Below are 19,648 nucleotides of genomic sequence, written 5' to 3'. Positions count from 1 at the left end.
CTGGGGCTACATTATCACTGCTATTGGAATTTGTTTCTCCTACTTATGGGGTATCTATTACATTCCCAGTACTAGCATATGTGCATGTTTACTTCATATGCACATGAAAACAACACCCCCCCCCCTCCATGACTGGGGGCACATAGCTGTCTTAGCTGCCATGGAGGCATGCTTTAGAGCCCCTCACTAAGCCCAGATTTCACTATTCAGACTAAAACAGGTTTAAGCAACCTCTGTGCCTTCTGTAGGGGACACAGAGGGGTAATCACCGGGAAAGTCAGACCCAGTTGCTCACAACAGCAGATAAAAATGTCCTATCAAAAGTTAGATTATCTTGTGAGTCTGTAGGGTGTTGTCTAAGGAATGTACTAGTGAGAGGGGCTGGTGTCAGTCAAGACCCTGTAAAACTCCTGGATGCCTCAGTAGGTTAAACATGTGGCTCTTGATCCCATAGTTAATGGGTCTGAAGGCTGTGTCTGGCTGTGTGCTGACAGCAGAGTTGCTTGGGATTCTCTCCCTACTACTTTGCCCCTCCTATGCTTATGCTCTCTGTCTTTCAGATTAAATAAACTTAAAAACATATGTACTGGCTGTGCCAAATGAATGCCACATAGGGTTTCACGGAGTACCTTAGGTAAAAGGTCAACAGTAACCCTGAAGAATCTGTGATATATCCATAATAACATCACAGTATTCACAAAGAGGAGAAAATGGTATCATGGATAAACGAGGGGAAAAATAATGATACATTATGTAAATCCTAAGGCCGTGGAGAAAACGGATTACTGGGTGTGCTATGCCGTTGTGTTAGGAAATGAGTTATAGATTCCATCAGGTACCTACAACCTTAAATACAAGAGGATGGGCTAACATTGCTGGTTGGATCACAGTTCATTCACTACACATCCATGTTAACACATTAAAAACCATTATGTTTTATTAATTATAATATATTAAGTTCACACAGACCAATTTATGCATTTCAAATCCACTCGACTCAACAAATCGTTCAAAATATAGAATACAAGTGGTAAAAAAGCATTTATGTGTTGATGTAATGAAAGGGGAGTAGTGATTGCCATAAGTGTCGGGCCGGAGGTAATTGTTGAGAGATGTGGATGTACAATTTATGCCATTTGGGGGAAGAGTTAGCTAGGCTCTGGCTGCCATCTGTGAAGATGTCTTCAATGCAGCCACATCAACTCATGTGCTCTGACTATTGCTCTTATAAAGATCTACCAGTTCACTGGACTGCCACCTCTTTGCCTTTAAGACCGTATCATAAAACATTTCCCTTCTAATATGCAGGAAGTGTTTAGAGTTAATAAATGGACAATGGTGTTCTCAACACCTGTCTCAGGACAACTTACATCAATGGTATAACCACAAACAGCATCTCCATTTAGATTTGTTTCAGATGTTGTGCACCATACTGTCCTTTATCTTCTGTGGAAAATTAGACATGCCTGGGTCCCACCTAATGAAGAAGGGCATCTCATACCTTTGATGCAACAACAGTCAGCCACATGGTTTCACACACCCACTAGGAAGAAATGAATATTCTGAAGTGATTTGAGAGTAGGAATACATTAATACTTGCTACTTACGAATCCCAAATAGGGTCAATGTAAAAAAACCAAAAAGCACATTTTGAAATTAAGTATACCTATGCAAAAACCTATCCCCTAGATCTTTTGAACCAGATAGCATATATGTTTTCCGAGTGTCTAACTCTGTATTATTCCTTAAGTATTTTGAAGCAATGTCTGAATAGAGTGACTGATGTACTCCTTTCTACTTGATTTCTGTAACATTGACATTTGATGTTCAATGAAATACTTTTGTAAATCTACCTTTCCAATTACTTTCTTATATGCAGTCTCTTGTGTTTCCTAAAGTGTATATTTAAAATGAGGGTCTTTGTTCATTCATTACATTTCTAGGGTTTGCATGTAGGGTGCATTTTGTGATATCGAGCAAAGATTGAATTGCAGGTAAAGGTGTGGCCACTTTCCATTTCACAGTTTGGCTCCTATGTGATAACTAGAATGTGGAGTAAGTTGTGACTTGCAGGGAGAGCTTGCACATTCTTTACATTTGTATGGCTACTCTCCAATAGGAATTCTCTGATGTCCCGTAAGGCCTGGGCACCACTTATAGGGACTGACTTACATTCTTTTTACATTATCAGGTTTCTCTCCAATGTGAATTCTGTGATGTGGAGTAAGGATTGAGGGCTGGCTAAAGGCCTTGCCACATTCCTTACATTGGTAAGGTTTCTCTCCAGTATGAGTTCTGAGATGGTGAGTAAGGATTGAGTGCCTGGTAAAGGCCTTGCCACATTCTGTATATTGGTAAGGTTTCTCTCCAGTATGAATTCTGAGATGTTGAGTAAGGATTGATTGCCCGGTAAAGGTCTTGCCACATTCCTTACATTTGTAAGGTTTCTCTCCAGTATGAATTCTGTGATGTCGAATAAGGTTTGAGTGCTGGCTAAAGGCCTTGCCACATTCCTTACATTTGTAAAGTTTCTCTCCAGTATGAATTCTGAGATGGCTAATAAGAATTGAGTGCCTGGTAAAGACCTTGCCATGTTGTTGACATTTGTCAAGTTTTTCTCTATTATGGATTTGCCCAGTTCTATTTAGTGATGAGCAGTCCTTAAAGGTTTACCACACTCTTTACATTTGTATGATTTTTCTCCAGCATGCATTTGTTGATGAGATCGTGTTGACTGCCAATGAAAGACTATGCCCCAGTCCTTACACGTGTACCTTTTCTCTCCAGTACCAATTTTCTCATGTGTATTTAATCTTGGTGACTGACTAAACACAGTTCCAGATTTATAACATGTGTATGGGTGTTTCCCCTCACAAATCGTCTGATGATCACCATCAGAAGACTGCTCGAGATCTTTCCCACATTCATTATATTTATAAGGATTTTCTCTCATATGTGTACTCTTCTGTATAATACGTTTAGATCTTTGAGACAAGACTTCCTTACCTCTATTACATTCAAAATGGCTGTCTGGCAAATGAGTACGCAGACATTTGTTAACATTTGAGCCCTGGTTAAATGTTTTCTCAGATTCACTGCAAGGAGCAATTCTATGTCCATTGAAAATACTCTCATAGTTTTGTAGGGTTGACTTCTTTGTGACGTGCCCCTCAAATTGACACCCCTTAACACTTTCTTCTTTATTTCTAAATCTATGGTTTTCAGAAACAGTTGAGTGAAAGGTCATTCCAATCCTATTTTCAAATTGGTTCAAATACTTATTTTCCACCTGAATGAGGTAACTTCCCAGATTTTCCAAATTTTCTTTTGACAAATAAATACGAATCTTTGACTTGAGTTTTTGGTGATGGAAACACACTGCTTTGTAGAAGTAGCTAACTTACAAGGGGAGGTTTTGCAAAATGCTTTATATCCTTCACCATATGGGGCAGTGAGATTCTTCTCATGGGCAGATGTCTCCATTTGGAAATGTCTGTCATGATATGTTCGATGTCCTTCACTCTCCACATTGTTGTCCCAGTCTATCATTAAGTGTAAATTCTCATGGGTACTATGTTCACCCATTGACACTTTTTGGAGAGAAGGTTCTAAGCATGGCTTTGGCAAGAAATTCTGGGTGCATTGTGAAGATACAGCTGAAAGAGATCAAATAACAAAAGTAAAATCATCCCACTTACTACTCAGATGAATATACTGAAGACTTCTATTATGCAACCTTAGAATCAATCAGAAAACGTCAGCCAAATGTTTGAGAATGAATCATCAGGACTTCATTTCTCCATGGACACATAACCTTGCACACAAGACACTGACCATATAGCCTAATAGATAATTCTGTAGTATTGTCATGCTATTGTGCAAATCATTTTTCTATACCTCGAGTAATCAAGAAAAGTACCACATGAGCCAAAAATCACCACAGAAGGAAACTTAAACATAAAACTGAAATCCTTAAGACAGGATACAGTAAAACTAAGACCATATCAGCCAGAGGAAGTGTTGGCATTCAGAAAAGATGAACAAAATTGATAGACCTTTCAATCAAGTCAGAATGAAAGAGAAAAGACTAACTAAAGGCAGCAGTGAAGTGAAAGCAGACACATTATAACTGATACGACTGAAATAAAAATAATTATGAGCGGCAATAGAGGATACTTATATGCCCACAAATACATACCAAGGGATGAGAATAAATTCAAAAAATGGTAGAAGGACCTGTACTCCATCCTGAAAAAAAAAAAACCACTACCACTGACAACTATGTAGACTTAAAGAGTAATAAAAAACATGTAAAACAAACGAAAAACAAAAAAACAAACTAACTCCAAATAAGGAAAAGTCCTATGTCCGATGAATTCATTGGAGAATTCAAACAAACAGCTCATGAGAAAGTACTTTAAATCTCTTCAAGTATTTCCAAGGAGTGAAAAGACAAAATATGAAAATACTCTGTGGTACCAGCATTGCCAGGTTACCAAATCAAAGGAATACACTACTCTAAAGAATGCTACAAACTCCTAAAAAAAAAAAAATCTCTGTTCACAGATGATATGATCTTTAGAAAACTCTAAAGAATCCTTATTTTTATTTTATATTATTTTGGTCATTGCTTGTTTTATTTCTGGTAAGTTTTTCACTACTTTAGATTTTCCTATTTTTTTAAGTTTTAAATTTTAAAAATTTATTTTTTAAATAAATGCCTCAAATAATGAAAACGTTGAAGTCAACAACATTACACCAAAAGGATCGAGAAAAGGAAGACTCTTAGCTGAAATTTAGTAGGAGAAGAAATAACAAATGGAAATCTGAAATCATTTTATTTAGAAAGATAAATCAGAACTAAATAAAATAGAGACCAGAATAAAAAATAACATAACATTGAAAGCAATGCCCGGTTTAACCAGAAAAATGATAAATTGATAATGCTTCAACTATATAAACAATTGTATCCTAACAAGTAACTTAGAAAAGAAATCCTCTGGGGCTCTTGGGTGGCTCAGTCAGTTGGGCATCCAACTTCAGCTCAGGTCCTGATCACAGGGTTAGTGAGTTTGACCCATGGGTCAGGCACTGTGTTCAGAGCTCAGAGTCTAGAGCCTGCTTCTGATTCTGTGTCTCCCTCTTTCTCTGCCCCTTCTCTGCCTGCACTCTCTCTCTCTTTCTCTCAGAAGTAAATGAACATTAAAAAAAATCCACTTAATTCCTAAAAATGTTAGTAAGATTAAATTGTGAACCTTAAACCCACAAATTTAGAAATCTTCTTATAGGTAAAAGAAGAATGAAAGTTGAATTCAGAATCAAAAATCTCTCCGCACAGAAAAGCCCAAGATCACATGCATTCCATGGTCAATTCTAACTGACATTTAAAAAAATAATAACTAAAGGTAATCTTTTCAAAATCCTATAAAGCGTGGAAGATCAGGAACACATTCCAAACTATCCTGTGAGGCCAGCATTACTATGACACCAAGCAGGATAAACACAACAGAAGAACAAAAAAGTCTTGTTTGTCTGATAGAAGTATTGCCACTCTTTCTTTTGACATCCGTTGCATGCTATGTGTTTCTTCATTTCCTCATTGTCAATCTGCAGGTGAGTTATGTCTGAATGAGTCTCCTAGAGGAAGCATATAGTTTTTTGTTTTCATCCATTTTGCTACTCCTGGATCTGGAAGTCTGTTTCCTTCTAGGATTACCAAGATTTCTGCTATTCTTTCTTTTTTTTTTTTCAATATATGAAATTTGTTGTCAAATTGGTTTCCATACAACACCCAGTGCTCATCCCAAATGGTGCCCTCCTCAATACCCATCACCCACCCTCCCCTCCCTCCGATCCCCCATCAACCCTCAGTTTGTTCTCAGTTTTCAACAGTCTCTTATGCTTTGGCTCTCTCCCACTCTAACCTCCTTTTTATTTTTTTTCTTCCTCTCCCCTATGGGTTTCTGTTAAGTTTCTCAGGATCCACATAAGAGTGAAACCATATGGTATCTGTCTTTCTCTATATGGCTTATTTCACTTAGCATCACACTCTCCAGTTCCATCCACGTTGCTACAAAGGGCCATATTGCATTCTTTCTCATTGTCATGTAGTACTCCATTGTGTATATAAACCACAATTTCTTTATCCATTCATCAGTTGATGGACACTTAGGCTCTTTCCATAATTTGGCTATTGTTGAGAGTGCTGCTATAAACATTGGGGTACAAGTGCCCCTATGCATCAGTACTCCTGTATCCCTTGGGTAAATTCCTAGCAGTGCTATTGCTGGGTCATAGGGTAGGTCTATTTTTAATTTTTTGAGGAACCTCCACACTGTTTTCCAGAGTGGCTTCACCAATTTGCATTCCCACCAACAGTGCAAGAGGGTCCTCGTTTCTCCACATCCTTGCCAGCATCTATAGTCTCTTGATTTGTTCATTTTGGCCACTCTGACTGGTGTGCGGTGATATCTGAGTGTGGTTTTGATTTGTATTTCCCTGATGAGGAGCGACGTTGAGCATCTTTTCATGTGCCTGTTGGCCATCCGGATGTCTTCTTTAGAGAAGTGTCTATTCATGTTTTCTGCCCATTTCTTCACTGGGTTATTTCTTTTTCAGGTGTGGAGTTTGGTGAGCTCTTTATAGATTTTGGATATTAGCACTTTGTCCGATATGTCATTTGCAAATATCTTTTCCCATTCTGTTGGGTGCCTTTTGGTTTTGTTGGTTGTTTCCTTTGCTGTGCAGAAGCTTTTTATCTTCATAAGGTCCCAGTAATTCATTTTTGCTTTTAATTCCCTTGCCTTTGGGGATGTGTCGAGTAAGAGATTGCTACGGCTGAGGTCAGAGAGGTCTTTTCCTGCTTTCTCCTCTAGGGTTTTGATGGTTTCCTGTCTCACATTCAGGTCCTTTATCCATTTTGAGTTTATTTTTGTGAATGGTGTGAGAAAGCGGTCTAGTTTCAACCTTCTGCATGTTGCTGTCCAGTTCTCCCAGCACCATTTGTTAAAAGAGACTGTCTTTTTTCCATTGGATGTTCTTTCCTGCTTTGTCAAAGATGAGTTGGCCATACGTTTGTGGGTCTAGTTCTGGGGTTTCTATTCTATTCCATTGGTCTATGTGTCTGTTTTTGTGCCAATACCTTGCTGTCTTGATGATTACTGCTTTGTAGTAGAGGCTAAAGTCTGGGATTGTGATGTCTCTTGCTTTGGTCTTCTTCAAAGTTACTTTGGCTATTCGGGGCCTTTTGTGGTTCCATATGAATTTTAGGATTGCTTGTTCTAATTTCGAGAAGAATGCTGGTGCAATTTTGATTGGGATTGCATTGAATGTGTAGATAGCTTTGGGTAGTATTGACATTTTGACAATACTTATTCTTCCAATCCATGAGCAGGGAATGTCTTTCCATTTCTTTATATCTTCTTCAATTACCTTCATAAGCTTTCTATAGTTTTCAGCATACAGATCTTCTACAACTTTGGTTAGATTTATTCCAAGTATTTTAAGCTTCTTGGTGCAATTGTGAATGGAATCAGTTTCTTTATTTGTCTTTCTGTTGCTTCATTGTTAGTGTAGAAGAATGCAACTGATTTCTGTACATTGATTTTGTATCCTGCAACTTTCCTGAATTCATGTATCAGTTCTAGCAGACTTTTGGTGGAGTCTATCGGATTTTCCATGTATAGTATCATGTCATCTGCGAAAAGTGAAAGCTTAACTTCATCTTTGCCAATTTTGATGCCTTTGACTTCCTTTTGTTGTCTGATTGCTGATGCTAGAACTTCCAACACTATGTAGGTCAGCATGAATTTCCCATCATAAAAGAGACCCTCATGTCTGTGAGACAATAGTCAAATCATTTTGCATGACATAAGCAATACAGCCATAGCATGAGATGATCTATGAGTAAAACTAATAAAATACGGCATGCAGGGGCGCCTGGGTGGCTCAGTCGGTTGAGCATCCGACTTTGGCCTAGGTCATGACCTCGCCATTTGTGAGTTTGAGCCCCGCATCTGGCTCTGTGCTGACAGCTCCGAGCCTGGAATCTGCTTCAGATTCTGTGCCTCACTCTCTCCCTCTCTGCCCCTCCCCTGCTCACGCTCTGCCTCTCTGTCTCAAAAGTAAATAAACATTAAAAAAAATTTAAAAATAGAATATGCCATGCAAAAAAAAAAAAAACCACTCAGATATGGTCAATAGAAAAAAAGAGAATAATTATCCTTCTCCAGATTTCCATTACCCCTTGATCCTTTCAGGCATCTCCAAAATATAGCTGACCATTCAAGAACATGGGTCCAAACAGTGTGCATCCATTTATACAGAGATTATTTTAAATATAAATCCAATGCACTACTGTAAATATGTTTTCATTATAGGTTCCTTAATCTTTTGTTTTCTCAAGCTTACTTAATTGTAACAATACCACTTATAATACAGACAACAAAGAAAAGAATGGGATGATTCACCAGCAATGTTCTAGGTAAGGCTTCAGGTCAACAATAAGCTATTTCCATGGAAAAGTAGGTATGGTTTTAAGCTCTGGAGACTCCGAGATACCCACAGATTTTCCATTGGGAGGGGGGTTTAGGGCCCGATACGCCCACACTGACATAAGTGTTCTCGGTGTTTAAACTTTGGGTTTTCCTCTAAACCCTCTGATTTAGAATCATGTGTGAAAAGTGGTACTGACTTATTGCCTCCTGCTGTGAATTCTCTGACTTTCTTAGATTTGCCTTTTTATTCCATAGTTTGCCAAATGTCTACATCTGTAAAGTGTTTATCCTTTATAAAGACACTGGTATTTACTGAAGTGTATGTTAAAACCAAAAGTCCTTCCTCATTCATTACATTTCTAGGGTTTCCATCCAGTATGTTTTCTCTGATGTTACGTAAGGGTTCAGTTCAGGTCAAGACTGCCAATATTCTTGACATTTGTAAGTCATCTCCCCAGGACGTATTATCTCATGTTGAATAGTTTTGCTTACAAACTAAATGCTTCACCACATCCTTTGTATTTGTAGGGTTTCATTCAGTGTGCTCTCCCTGAGGTTCAGAAAGTTTGTAGTTGGGCTTAACAATTTTGCTCATATTTAAATATTTTTATTTAGCCTTCTCCCCAATATGTATCTCCTTAGGTTGATAAGTTTTGAGTGGTAAGGACTTTGCCTCCTTGTATAAATTTGTTAGATTTCTTCCCATTATGAAATCTCTGCTGTTGAGTGAGTTTTGAAGACTAGTTAAAAGCTGTCCCAGAGTTACTACACTTTTTAAAATTCGTTTTGCAGTGTTTTAATCCATGTAGGTATGCAACTATCATAATTTAAAGGATACTGCTTAGTGCTTAGTAATTAATTAGACTGTAAGAGAAAACTCTACCACAAAATTACATCTCTAAGTGATCAGGGTCCTCAGAATCTACATTTTTAAGTCTTCTCTCTGGTCAGGATACAATGATGTACAAGAAGATTCGAGCTTACATAGAAGACTTTCTCACATTTCTTACTTTTATACTGGTTCTCTGGAGATGGAGTTCTCTCATGCTTGTTAGCATTTCACCCTCAATTCATGTTTTCCCCACAGTCATTGCTTTTGTAACTTCTGTCTCCACCATAAACACCTCAGTAATTACAGAAGCTAGAGTCCTCAACTAAAGGCCTTTGTAACAACACACACATAAATAGTTGCTCCAAATCAAGTGTTGTGTTGTAACTATTGAACAGTGATGTTTGGATAAAACCCTCCTGTGTTTATCAAAATCAGAGTCTTGGGAACAGGGGGATTACATGTTGGTGGAAGAATAATGAGACCTCCAAGCAGGACTTCTCAAATCAATCACATTTAGAATTTTTATCTCCCTTTTCAAATGTCTAACTCACAGAATTGTTTCAGTGAGTGGTTAATCCAATTTTATATTTGGAATACTTTCAGTATGGGCTAGGTGACTTTTCAGAACTCCCAAATGTCCTTCCAGAGAATATGTATCTTTAAAAACTGGATTTTTGACTTTTGCTCCAAAGACATTGTTCTCCAAATATAATGAGTTAAGGTGAGGTTTTCCCCAGAAGGTTTTTTATCCTTGATCTCTTCTAGCAGTAGCATTTCGTTACCAGTAGTTGTGCCCGTTTGGTCGTATCCATCATAATAAACATTCGGCATTTCCCTACACCCCATCACCTTCCCCATCATCCCTTAAGTTTAAATACTCAAGGCCACAGTGTCTACTTTTTCCCATATCACTGTACCAAAGGACTCTTCTTGGTTGTCGACCAACAAGCCTAGGGTGTTACGGGAAGACACAACTAAGATACAAAAGAAGTCATCACACTTACTACATTGCATATATGTAAGTATGCTAATGTGCAAAAGTAATATCCATGATAGGACATCAGCAGAATGAAGAAATAGGAAGCACCAGGACTTTGCTCCTCCTTGGAGACACAAATGGACCAAAGGAGTTTTTGAGGGCTCCAGAATCCATTAGGAGAATACAGCACACCCAGACAAGTACAAAGGAAGAAGAGCCACAGTGAAAAGACAAAGAACGTTTAGGACACTTGCCTACAACAGCTGCCCACTCTCCCTGACACTCCATGACAACACAGTGACAAAAGTCTTCCCTCTGTCGAGGAGAGAAAGAAATGTATGTTCAATGATCTGGTTTCTTTGCTGTCTTGAGGGACTTGTTTCTGTCATGCATGGCCTGGGAAGCAGAAGGAATGAGAGCATCCTCTGGATACACTGTGGTGGCTGCTCAGACAAAAGGTGAGCATTTGTTCAAACACTGGAGAGACTACAGAGCTGAAGAACGAGAGAGGAAGATATCACGGTCTCCAAAGAGTAACGACACTTTTTAACCGTAGCAGTTACAGAAACTCAGACATGACAAATGCCCAGAACATGTGTCACTGTACCTAGAATTACTGTATTTTGTGTTCCTCTGTACAAACCAAGTCCATAATCCTGGGCCCAGAGGCTGTTATTTTCACTTTTTTGTTTTCTTTTGTTTTCATTGTTTTTGTGGGTTTTTGTTTGTTTGCTTTTTAATTCCCAAATGTCAACCAAAGATATAAAAGGATACAAAGAAATAGGATTTTGTGTTCCAATTGGAGGAACAAAATACATCTCCAAAACTGGCCCTAAATTAATCAAGTACTATTAATTGACTGACAAGGAATTCAAAATAACCGTCATAAAGATGCTCATGGAGGAAGAAGAAAAATGGGTAGGTAACTAAATGATAGCAGGAAAACTATTCATGATCAAAATGTAAAGCCAAGGAGACAGAACATATTACCAACAATGAACAAGAAATTGGGAGATGAAGAGTACAATTGCTGTATTTAAAAATACACTAAGGGGCCAACAACAGACTTGATCAAGTAGAAGAAAGAATCAGACAACCTAAAGTACTCTTGTGTTCAATTACCTGCTAAGAATCAAAAGACAGAGTCTAGGGACTCATGGGACACCAACAAGCGATCCAATATGTATATTAAGGGAACCCCTGAGGAGAGGGGAGGGAAAGGGGGAAGAGCATTGATATGAAGAGCTCAAGAGTTGTATGTGGAAAGAAGAGACAAATGTAAGAAGCACAGTAAATTCATAGCAGGATAAATGTCAAGACATGAACAGGGTGGCACCTTATAATTAACCTATCAAAACTCACAGGCGAGAAGAGAAATTTGAACCAGCATGGCAAAAGCCACTCATCTCCTCCAAGAGAGCTCCTGTAAGCTTAGTGGGATGATAGGCAGAACTTCTAGGAAGAAGTGCACAGGCCCATGTATTCAGGTATTGAAAGTTCAAAACATATCCACTAAGAATACCGTACCTGACCAAACTGTTTTTCATGAATGTAGAAATGGAGACTTTCCCAAGTAAGAACCCCTCTAAGTTTCCAAGTAGACCTCTGCTACAAGAAACATTAAAGGAGGTCCTTCTGGTTGAAATAATAGGATTCTAAACAATAACTAAGACCACATGAGAACAAAAAGCCCTCTGCTTAATGTAAAAATTTATACAACTGGGGAGCCTGGGTGACTCAGTTGGTTAAGTGACTGACTTTGGCTCAGGTCAGGATCTCAAGGTCCATGAGTTTACCCCCACATTGGGTTCTGTGCTTACCGTCAGAGTCTGCAGTCTGCTTCGGTTCTGTGTCTCTGTCTCTCTGCCTCTCCCCCATTTGCAATCTCTGTCTTTGTCTCAAAAAGAAAAACTCATTAAAAATTTATAAAAAATACACAAATCTGTCATGTTGTAATGAGGTAGCACAAGTCACTTTAGTTTCTGCAACAGTATCTTTTTCTTTTTTTCTTTTTTTTTTCTTTTAAATTTTTTTTAACGTTTATTTATTTTTGAGACAGAGAGAGACAGAGCATGAACGGGGGAGGGGCAGAGAGAGAGGGAGACACAGAATCAGAAGCAGACTCCAGGCTCTGAGCCATCAGCCCAGAGCCCGACGCGGGGCTCGAACTCATGGACCGCGAGATCGTGACCTGAGCTGAAGTCGGACGCCCAACCGACTACGCCACCCAGGTGCCCCAACAGTATCTTTTTCAATGACAGTATAAAAAATCAGCGGTGCCTGGGTGGTTCAGTATGGTAAGCAACAGACTTCAGCTCAGGTCATGATCTCACAGGTTATGAGTTTGAGCCCCACATCAGGTTCTGTTTTGTCAGCACAGAGCCTACTTCTGATCCTCTATCCCCACCTCTCTCTGCCCCTTCCTGCCGATTGTCTCTAAATAAACAGATTAAAAAAAAAAAAAAAGTACAAACATCATAAATCTAGGTAAGTACATATTAACAGACAGAAATGGTATTATCAGTAATTTAAGGCAGGTGCAGGGGTGGAGGTGATATGTAGAATAATTTTGTATGCAATTGAGAATATCAGTTTAAAATGTGTTTGTGTACCTTTAAGACATTCTATGTAATCCCTATGTAAACCACAGAGAATATACTACAGAAGATGGAAAAGTTGAAGAGAACGGTACCAAGCATGTCATGGATATAAGACGACAAATAAGGATAAAAAAAATCTAAATTTGATACAGAGGTACAGAATATACGTGAGAGAGAGGGAGAGCAGGGGAAGGGCAGAAGGAGAGAGGGAGGGAGGAAGCGAGAGAGAGAGAGAGAGAGAGAGAGAGAGAGAGAGAAAGAGAGAGAGAGAGAGAGAGAGAAAGAGAGAGAGGGAATCCCAAGGATGTTCCATTCTCAGCTCATAGCCTAACATGGGGCTCAATCTCATGACCCTGAGTTCATGACCTGCACCAAAATCAAGACTCAGATCCTTAACAGATTGAGTCACCCAGGCACCCTGAAGGAATAGAATGTTGAAAAATGACTTTCAATGCACAAAAGTAATTCTCTCATGCAGGAAGAATATAACGTCACCAATAAACACATGATGAAATTAATTATCTGTTATGATGACTCACCAAGACATTAGTTGTCTATTATTATGACAATTCACCTAGACACGATAAAACATTGACTGACCACTAACCAAGAAAGAAGAGGAGTCCCAAAGTATGTATGGGTCATATTTATAGCAAGAAATACATACATAAATTTATTGGTAAAGGGCCTGGTTGATTCATAATTGACTTAAACTCACATTGTCTTAAAATGCATTAGATGAACATTGTCATCCTGTAACAAGATACACAGGTAAATGAAACTACAACCAGCTCATGGGGAAAGTCCCATACAAAAGAAAGTACGTTATTATAGAATGTAAAACCAGAATAAGACAAAATTTAACCGCAGTCTACATTAAAAAAAATAGATTAATCCTGTCAAAGGAAACCTACCATATAACTATAATTTTAAACTGTGACTATGTACCCATGAAAAAGGAGCATTTGGATTGTTGGCATGTCTTCATTGACAGTAAAACAGGAAAGGTATTTTTTTTTTATATCAAGCATAAAATGCTCTCATGAAAAATTTTACAAATAGCACTTAAAACACATTAAAAATGTATTATTTTATTAATATATTCCTCCCCTTACACAGAGTGTAAGGGTATACTCCATTGTTTAGAACCAAGCTGACTAGCACAAAACTTTCCTTTCTAAATCCACAAACACTGCCAATGTTGGAAAATATCCTGACAATCACTTTATAAACAAATCAATATTTAGGATGAAATTCAGATACATTCTGAGAAAGTAGAAGAATAATCTTGTGATTAATTTTTTTTCTGAAGTAAAATTACATTTATGAACAATCCTTTTGTATATGGAATTTCTTCTTTAAATGTTTATTTATTATTGAGAGAGAGAGAGAGAGAGTACACGGGAAAGGAGGGGCAAAGGGAGAAGGGACAGGTGATCTAGAGCAGGCTCCACACGGACAGCAGACAGCCCCATGCTAGGCTCTAATTCCCCAACTGTGAGATCATGAACTGAGCCAAAGTCCAATGCTCAATCAATTGAGCCATTCAGGCACCCACTAACTCATGTCTTATACAGCACATACCCATATCATATAAAACTTTTGATTCAAAAAATTTTGACATGTGTCTCATATACAAATTATTTGAAAGTACAAACACCTATGAAAAAGTCACAGGAACTTCCTACTAAAAGTATACAATTATGCAATTACTAGGAAATGAGGTAACCATTGAGACTTTTTATAGGCTGTGAGATCTAACTTCTAAATGTTATAGCTGCTTTATGGCATTAATATGCAAACATGCTAGGAGACACAGAGATGTGTTAAATTATTTGATCATTGAGCAATGGAACACACAGACTGGAAATTTCAAATGTTGGTTAATACAAAGACAAGTGAAATTTTGGTGTGAAATAAAGGATTAGATTTTCTCATTTGAGGGAGGTGTTCTGTGATCTCGTGAAATTACTGAGCCTCAATTGTGTACAATTAAGATAAAATCCTCTGGAACTTTGGAAAGCATAAACCAGAAAACATGTGATCTCTGTCTCCAATGTTCCCCACATTTCTGCCTCAAAACCCAATATGCCCACTGCTACCTTGACACACTTGTCACAAGAAGCAAAACAGAATTCAGAAATGGCTTAGCATAGAGTTCCTCAGAAATACAGAGAGATCCTCTAGGGCTCTCACAGCAATGGAGAAGCTCTCAGATTATGGAAGTCCTCACCGGGGATGTGGTGGACCTTCACTGGAGCTGAAGGAGAATCCTTGGAGAATCAAGGAGCATGATGTGTTAGAGAGCAGATGTCCCTCTGTGAGAGGGAAAGACATCAAACTAGGTTTCACAAATGAAATTCCATTCAAGGAGAGGTACCTGAACATTTTAAGATCTATCTTCCTCCTTCACATTTGGACCTCACCTGTGTCATGTGCTTCACTCCCACCTACCTGAGCGTGAGGCTACTGTCTCCTTTCTCTTCACACCCCACAGCTCCTCCTCTTGCTCCAAAACGATGACCAGGTCTGGTTTTGACACAATGAGACCTGTTTATCAGAAGAAAGGAATAGAAATACTGCTGGAGATTCTACCTTTCAACTCAGTATTGTACTCAGCAGACAAGAGAGGACATTGAAGAATTCTAACAAATGATTTCTCAAACACTCTTGTGCAAGAAAGAGCCCCCTTAGAACATGCAGGAAGAGTTTCAAATATTCACATCATGACCAGCCTTCCAAATACTACCAATACAATAAGCAGTAAAAGTTGGAGTTTAAGATGTGGGCCATACCGTCTTTTGCCAATCAATGTTTAGAATTGCCATCAATCTACAGAAATGGTGATGCCATCTTAAAAAAGGGAGGCTGAAGCTGAAAAGGAAACCTCATGAAGATATTTGTCTACATCTACAAATCCCCATTTCCTTCCCTTGCTGCATGGATCTGAATCCCAGTAATACAAAGAGGAAGCTTCCAAGAGACAGTCTTCAAAGGAATGAACAAAACCCGAGCTGGGTTTGGGAAATCTAGAAGGAGATATCCTCACCCAAGAAGAGGAGGTGTCCATAGGTCTCTAACATCACATCCCTGTACAGCTCCCGCTGACTGTGGTTCAAGCATCCCCATTCCTCCTGAGAGAATTCTATGGCCACATCCCTGAAGGTCAGGAGTCCCTGAAATAAATACAACAGTCATCCAGTGGCCATTGGCAGTGTTCATAATGGTACCTAAGATGAAAGGGAAATGAATGTCATCAGCTAGACTATAAGAACTGACGTTCACCGCTTACCTGCTTGTACCCAATGACTATACTCCCTCATTTTACTTAACTTCTTCCTTCTACTTCTGGCAAAACACCCTGTGGACACAGTCTCCTGTCATGGAAACAGAAAACATTCAACAAAATGGAAGGACCGCCCCAAGGAAGAGCTTGGGCAGGCCACGTTGAGCATAACCCCTATGCAGATGGATGATGGAGTGAACTCAGGGAGGACAGTTACCTTGACCTCCTTGTAATAGCAAAATCTCCACCCAAGGGGGAAAACAAACCTTACGTAACACAGCGAATGTATGGAAGTGTCCTCTTAAGGTACGTGTGCCACCTTATGCCCAGTTCAGGTAAATGACAAGGCTGCACTTCCTAATTGTCCACTTGAATCTTAAATAAAAGGAAATCATCGCCCCACCCCCCTTACTCTGTGAGTCTCTCCTTTGGAGGTTATTCCCTCTGATCTCCTTACTGGCTGAAATCAAGCTTCCTGTGTGTGACAACCCCAGCTGCTGCACTATGACTCTATTATACTGCAGGATTAAGACACACAAATTTCTCAACTTTTGTATTCTTGTTTTCATTTTCTGAAAATAGAGGGCAGTAAATAAAAGGGTATTTCTGTGACAAGACTGTAGAGGAAAATAAAATTTTATTTTGGCATTTTTTTTTGTTTTTGTCCTTTATCATGTTTTGCTGTTTTCTTTTTCTCTCCACCTGGTGATGAGACTCTTTCAGTGACACAACTTCAAGGGGACAGAATATTCATTCTCCTCAAGGAAACTCCCACATTTTATCAACTCTAAAGACAGCTGCCTTAGCCTTCCTAACACCTACTAAATTCCCAACTGACTAATCTTCACTTATAGGTAGGAACCGATTCATCAGGAAGAAGTTACTGAAGTGCAGACCTTACACTTTAACAACCTTAAAGATGTAAACATCTACATTGTTCAAGGGGGGCAAGATGAGGGACGCAAAGTCAAGAGTCCTGTAGCTTCAATTAAATTTCCTTACACTTTGCAACACAATGACAGGATATGCCCTTCCTCAATAAATCATAGCTGCTTTCATACCTTAATGTTTAATTTTTATTAAATACTTGAGACAGGCAGAGTATGACATTCCTTTATTAATGGGCTTCAAGGTGTAAGGAAATTTAATGGAAGCTACATTTGTTTTGGCTTTGTTCTCCCCACCAGAAACTACAAGTAAAGAGAAACTCAGAAGAAAGAAGTTTCCAGCTGAAATGTGATGGCTTCTGCACATCGCTCAGTAAATCTAAGATCCTTAGCAAAGGTCGGGGTGGGGGGGGGGAGGGGGGAAGGATGAACGTTATAAGGGAGAGATCTGGCAGAGAGAACCAGGCCAGTTAAAGAAGTGAACACGAAGTATAAGGAAACAAATTGCTATCAGTGCCTAAGACACACCAAAGGACACATGATCCCTGGTGTGTTCTGTTGGCCCCCAAACAGTAAATCTGATAGTCAGTCTAATTATGAGAGAATACAGTGGATTTATACAAACTTCAGTCACATACACTTTCAGTAGAGGCTGCTTTGAGACAAACAGGCGTGAGCGCCAGGTAGTAGAGGAGTCCACAGGGCCCACCTGGCTGAAGAGAGGCAGGCCCAGCAGGTGACCTGCCTCAAAATATGTAGAGGCCCTAACTAACTAACAAGTGGGTACTTACAACCAGGCAGAATTACCACATGAGGGCAAATTCCATTAAGTCACCATACATACTCATCTTCCCCTTCAAAATCAGCCCCAAGTCACTGCTCACAGCAGGAGCCTCTCATCTGCTGTCCTGGCCACCACTCCTTTGGGGTGTTTTCATGAATCTAACGTCTTATTCTGCCACAGATGAATTCTTTTCACCACTCATGCCATTGGCTTCCACAGGATCATCGGCCCATATTTGGGAGCCCCATCTGAATGGGAGAAACACCACTTGTAGATGGCTGTTTCCCTGTCCTGTATGTCTAGTATATTTTAAACAGAGTATCTTTTTCACATTTTACAAACCAAGACTGCTCTCCCCCTGCTTTTTTAACTTTCCAAGTTACTCAGGCCTCATATCCATTCTCTGGTTTTTTGCATTTAGTATTTGGTGCAAAAAGTTCGTTTTATTATAACACAAAAAGAGGACCTGTGGGCACCAAGATCCACAGTGGGGTTGTGAAGAGTGACTATGCAGCCAGGGGAGGGAAAGGCCAAAGGGAGGTCTCCAGAAGGATTCCCATATGCTTAAGAGGACTCCTAAGATACTGGGGGCCTTGTATTTTTCATTTTCTTCATCCTGTGCTACAGTTACTAAATGGGGGAACTAAAGGGGAACGGTTCTCCTCAACTAAAATCCCACCACCAGACCCCATCAGCAACTGGAATCTTGGACTCAACAACTTCCCTTTTGGATCTGTCCTAAAGGGAATGTTTGCAATACTTGCAGGACTTTAACCTCAAAGTGACAAGTGTTGACGTCCTAGTGAAAGCCTTGTTTGAGAGCATAGAGTAGATTCCTGCATATAGAGGAGAAGAGTTCTAAAGACCCAACCTTGAGTATCATCCCTGAGAAGGTTGTAAAGCTTTGGTGAAAACATAAGGCAGAAACACCAAACACAGAGAAACCAACATTTGTGATTTCTACATGCATGGAATTTTAGGGGGAAAAGATGACACGGCCTCCGACCTGGAACACCAGGCTTACCTGAGAGCTGGCCATTTCTTCTTCTTTCCCCTTGTCCTCTAGATTTCTTTCTCAGAAGGTATTTGTGAACAAATCACACATTCATTAGGAGAAAATGCCCTTAAAGGCACCAACAGAACGTCTTCAAAAGAAAAGTGCTCACTGGTAGGCAGGACTTTGGAATGCAGAACACAAAACTTCCTAGTTTTTGGTGTCAGGAGCTTTTCAGAAACGGAGACTATGTACTTGGAGCCCAATTCTGAGTTTTTCTTCTATAGTTTCAGTGGCTTCCACTCCCACAGGCACCCGCAAATTCTGCTACAGCATAGGAGCAGTGTGCTGCGCAGACCTAATCCTCCCACACTCACGTAGAGGAGACCCTGTTACCTCTCCTTGAGCAAAAGCCTGCACTTAAATCTCATAAATTAATGGGAAGCCTTGCCATGTGACTCTGGCTTCAGGGAGAATCACCTGGAGCACTTAATTAAGCCAACACTGTTGTTTCAATCCACACCAATTGACAGAATCTGAGGAGGGGGGCAACAGCAAGGGTCGGTTTTGAAACGCCACACGGGATCCCTTTGGGAACCATTTAGGGAAGTAAGGAAGGCTGTGGTTATTACCCAGGTTTAAACCCATTTCTTCTCCAGTGATCAGAGTTTCTGGACATTGGAAAAAAGAGAGTTACAAATTTAAGAGCCAAACACACCTTCAGCTCTTTAGCCGACCTTTTCCGTGTCTCCCTAATTCCCAATGACAGGGCTCCAAGGAACCACAGGCAT

At 39.5% G+C, this 19,648-nt stretch overlaps 1 protein-coding gene across 16 annotated transcripts in view; it reads right to left on the bottom strand.

Moving 5' to 3' along the window:
- LOC105261223 (putative protein ZNF720) overlaps positions 1 to 19,281 on the bottom strand; it is a 61,409-nt gene extending 42,128 nt beyond the window's left edge. For 2 of the 16 annotated variants that reach the window (XM_045047145.1, XR_006590796.1), the window contains exons 1-4: positions 18,888 to 19,281; positions 16,199 to 16,283; positions 15,956 to 16,082; positions 15,361 to 15,456 (exon numbers count right to left, since the gene is read on the bottom strand). In XM_045047145.1, the coding sequence (XP_044903080.1) occupies positions 15,361 to 15,456; positions 15,956 to 16,082; positions 16,199 to 16,283; positions 18,888 to 18,902 (323 nt within the window). In that variant the 5' untranslated portion in view covers positions 18,903 to 19,281. Of the gene's footprint in view, positions 1 to 2,751; positions 3,657 to 8,231; positions 10,622 to 12,126; positions 12,204 to 13,971; positions 15,225 to 15,346; positions 15,457 to 15,955; positions 16,083 to 16,198; positions 16,284 to 18,887 lie in introns of those variants that run through there. The other 14 variants (XM_045047143.1, XM_045047146.1, XM_045047148.1 and 11 more) reach the window with 14 other exon arrangements.
- Between the last annotated feature and the right edge of the window lie 367 nt (positions 19,282 to 19,648).

The sequence above is a fragment of the Felis catus genome, chromosome E2 (genome assembly GCF_018350175.1).
Source record: "Felis catus isolate Fca126 chromosome E2, F.catus_Fca126_mat1.0, whole genome shotgun sequence".
Lineage (NCBI taxonomy): Eukaryota > Metazoa > Chordata > Mammalia > Carnivora > Felidae > Felis > Felis catus.
The sequence above is the reverse complement of the archived record's forward strand: the minus strand, read 5'-3'. Positions and strand labels throughout refer to the sequence as shown.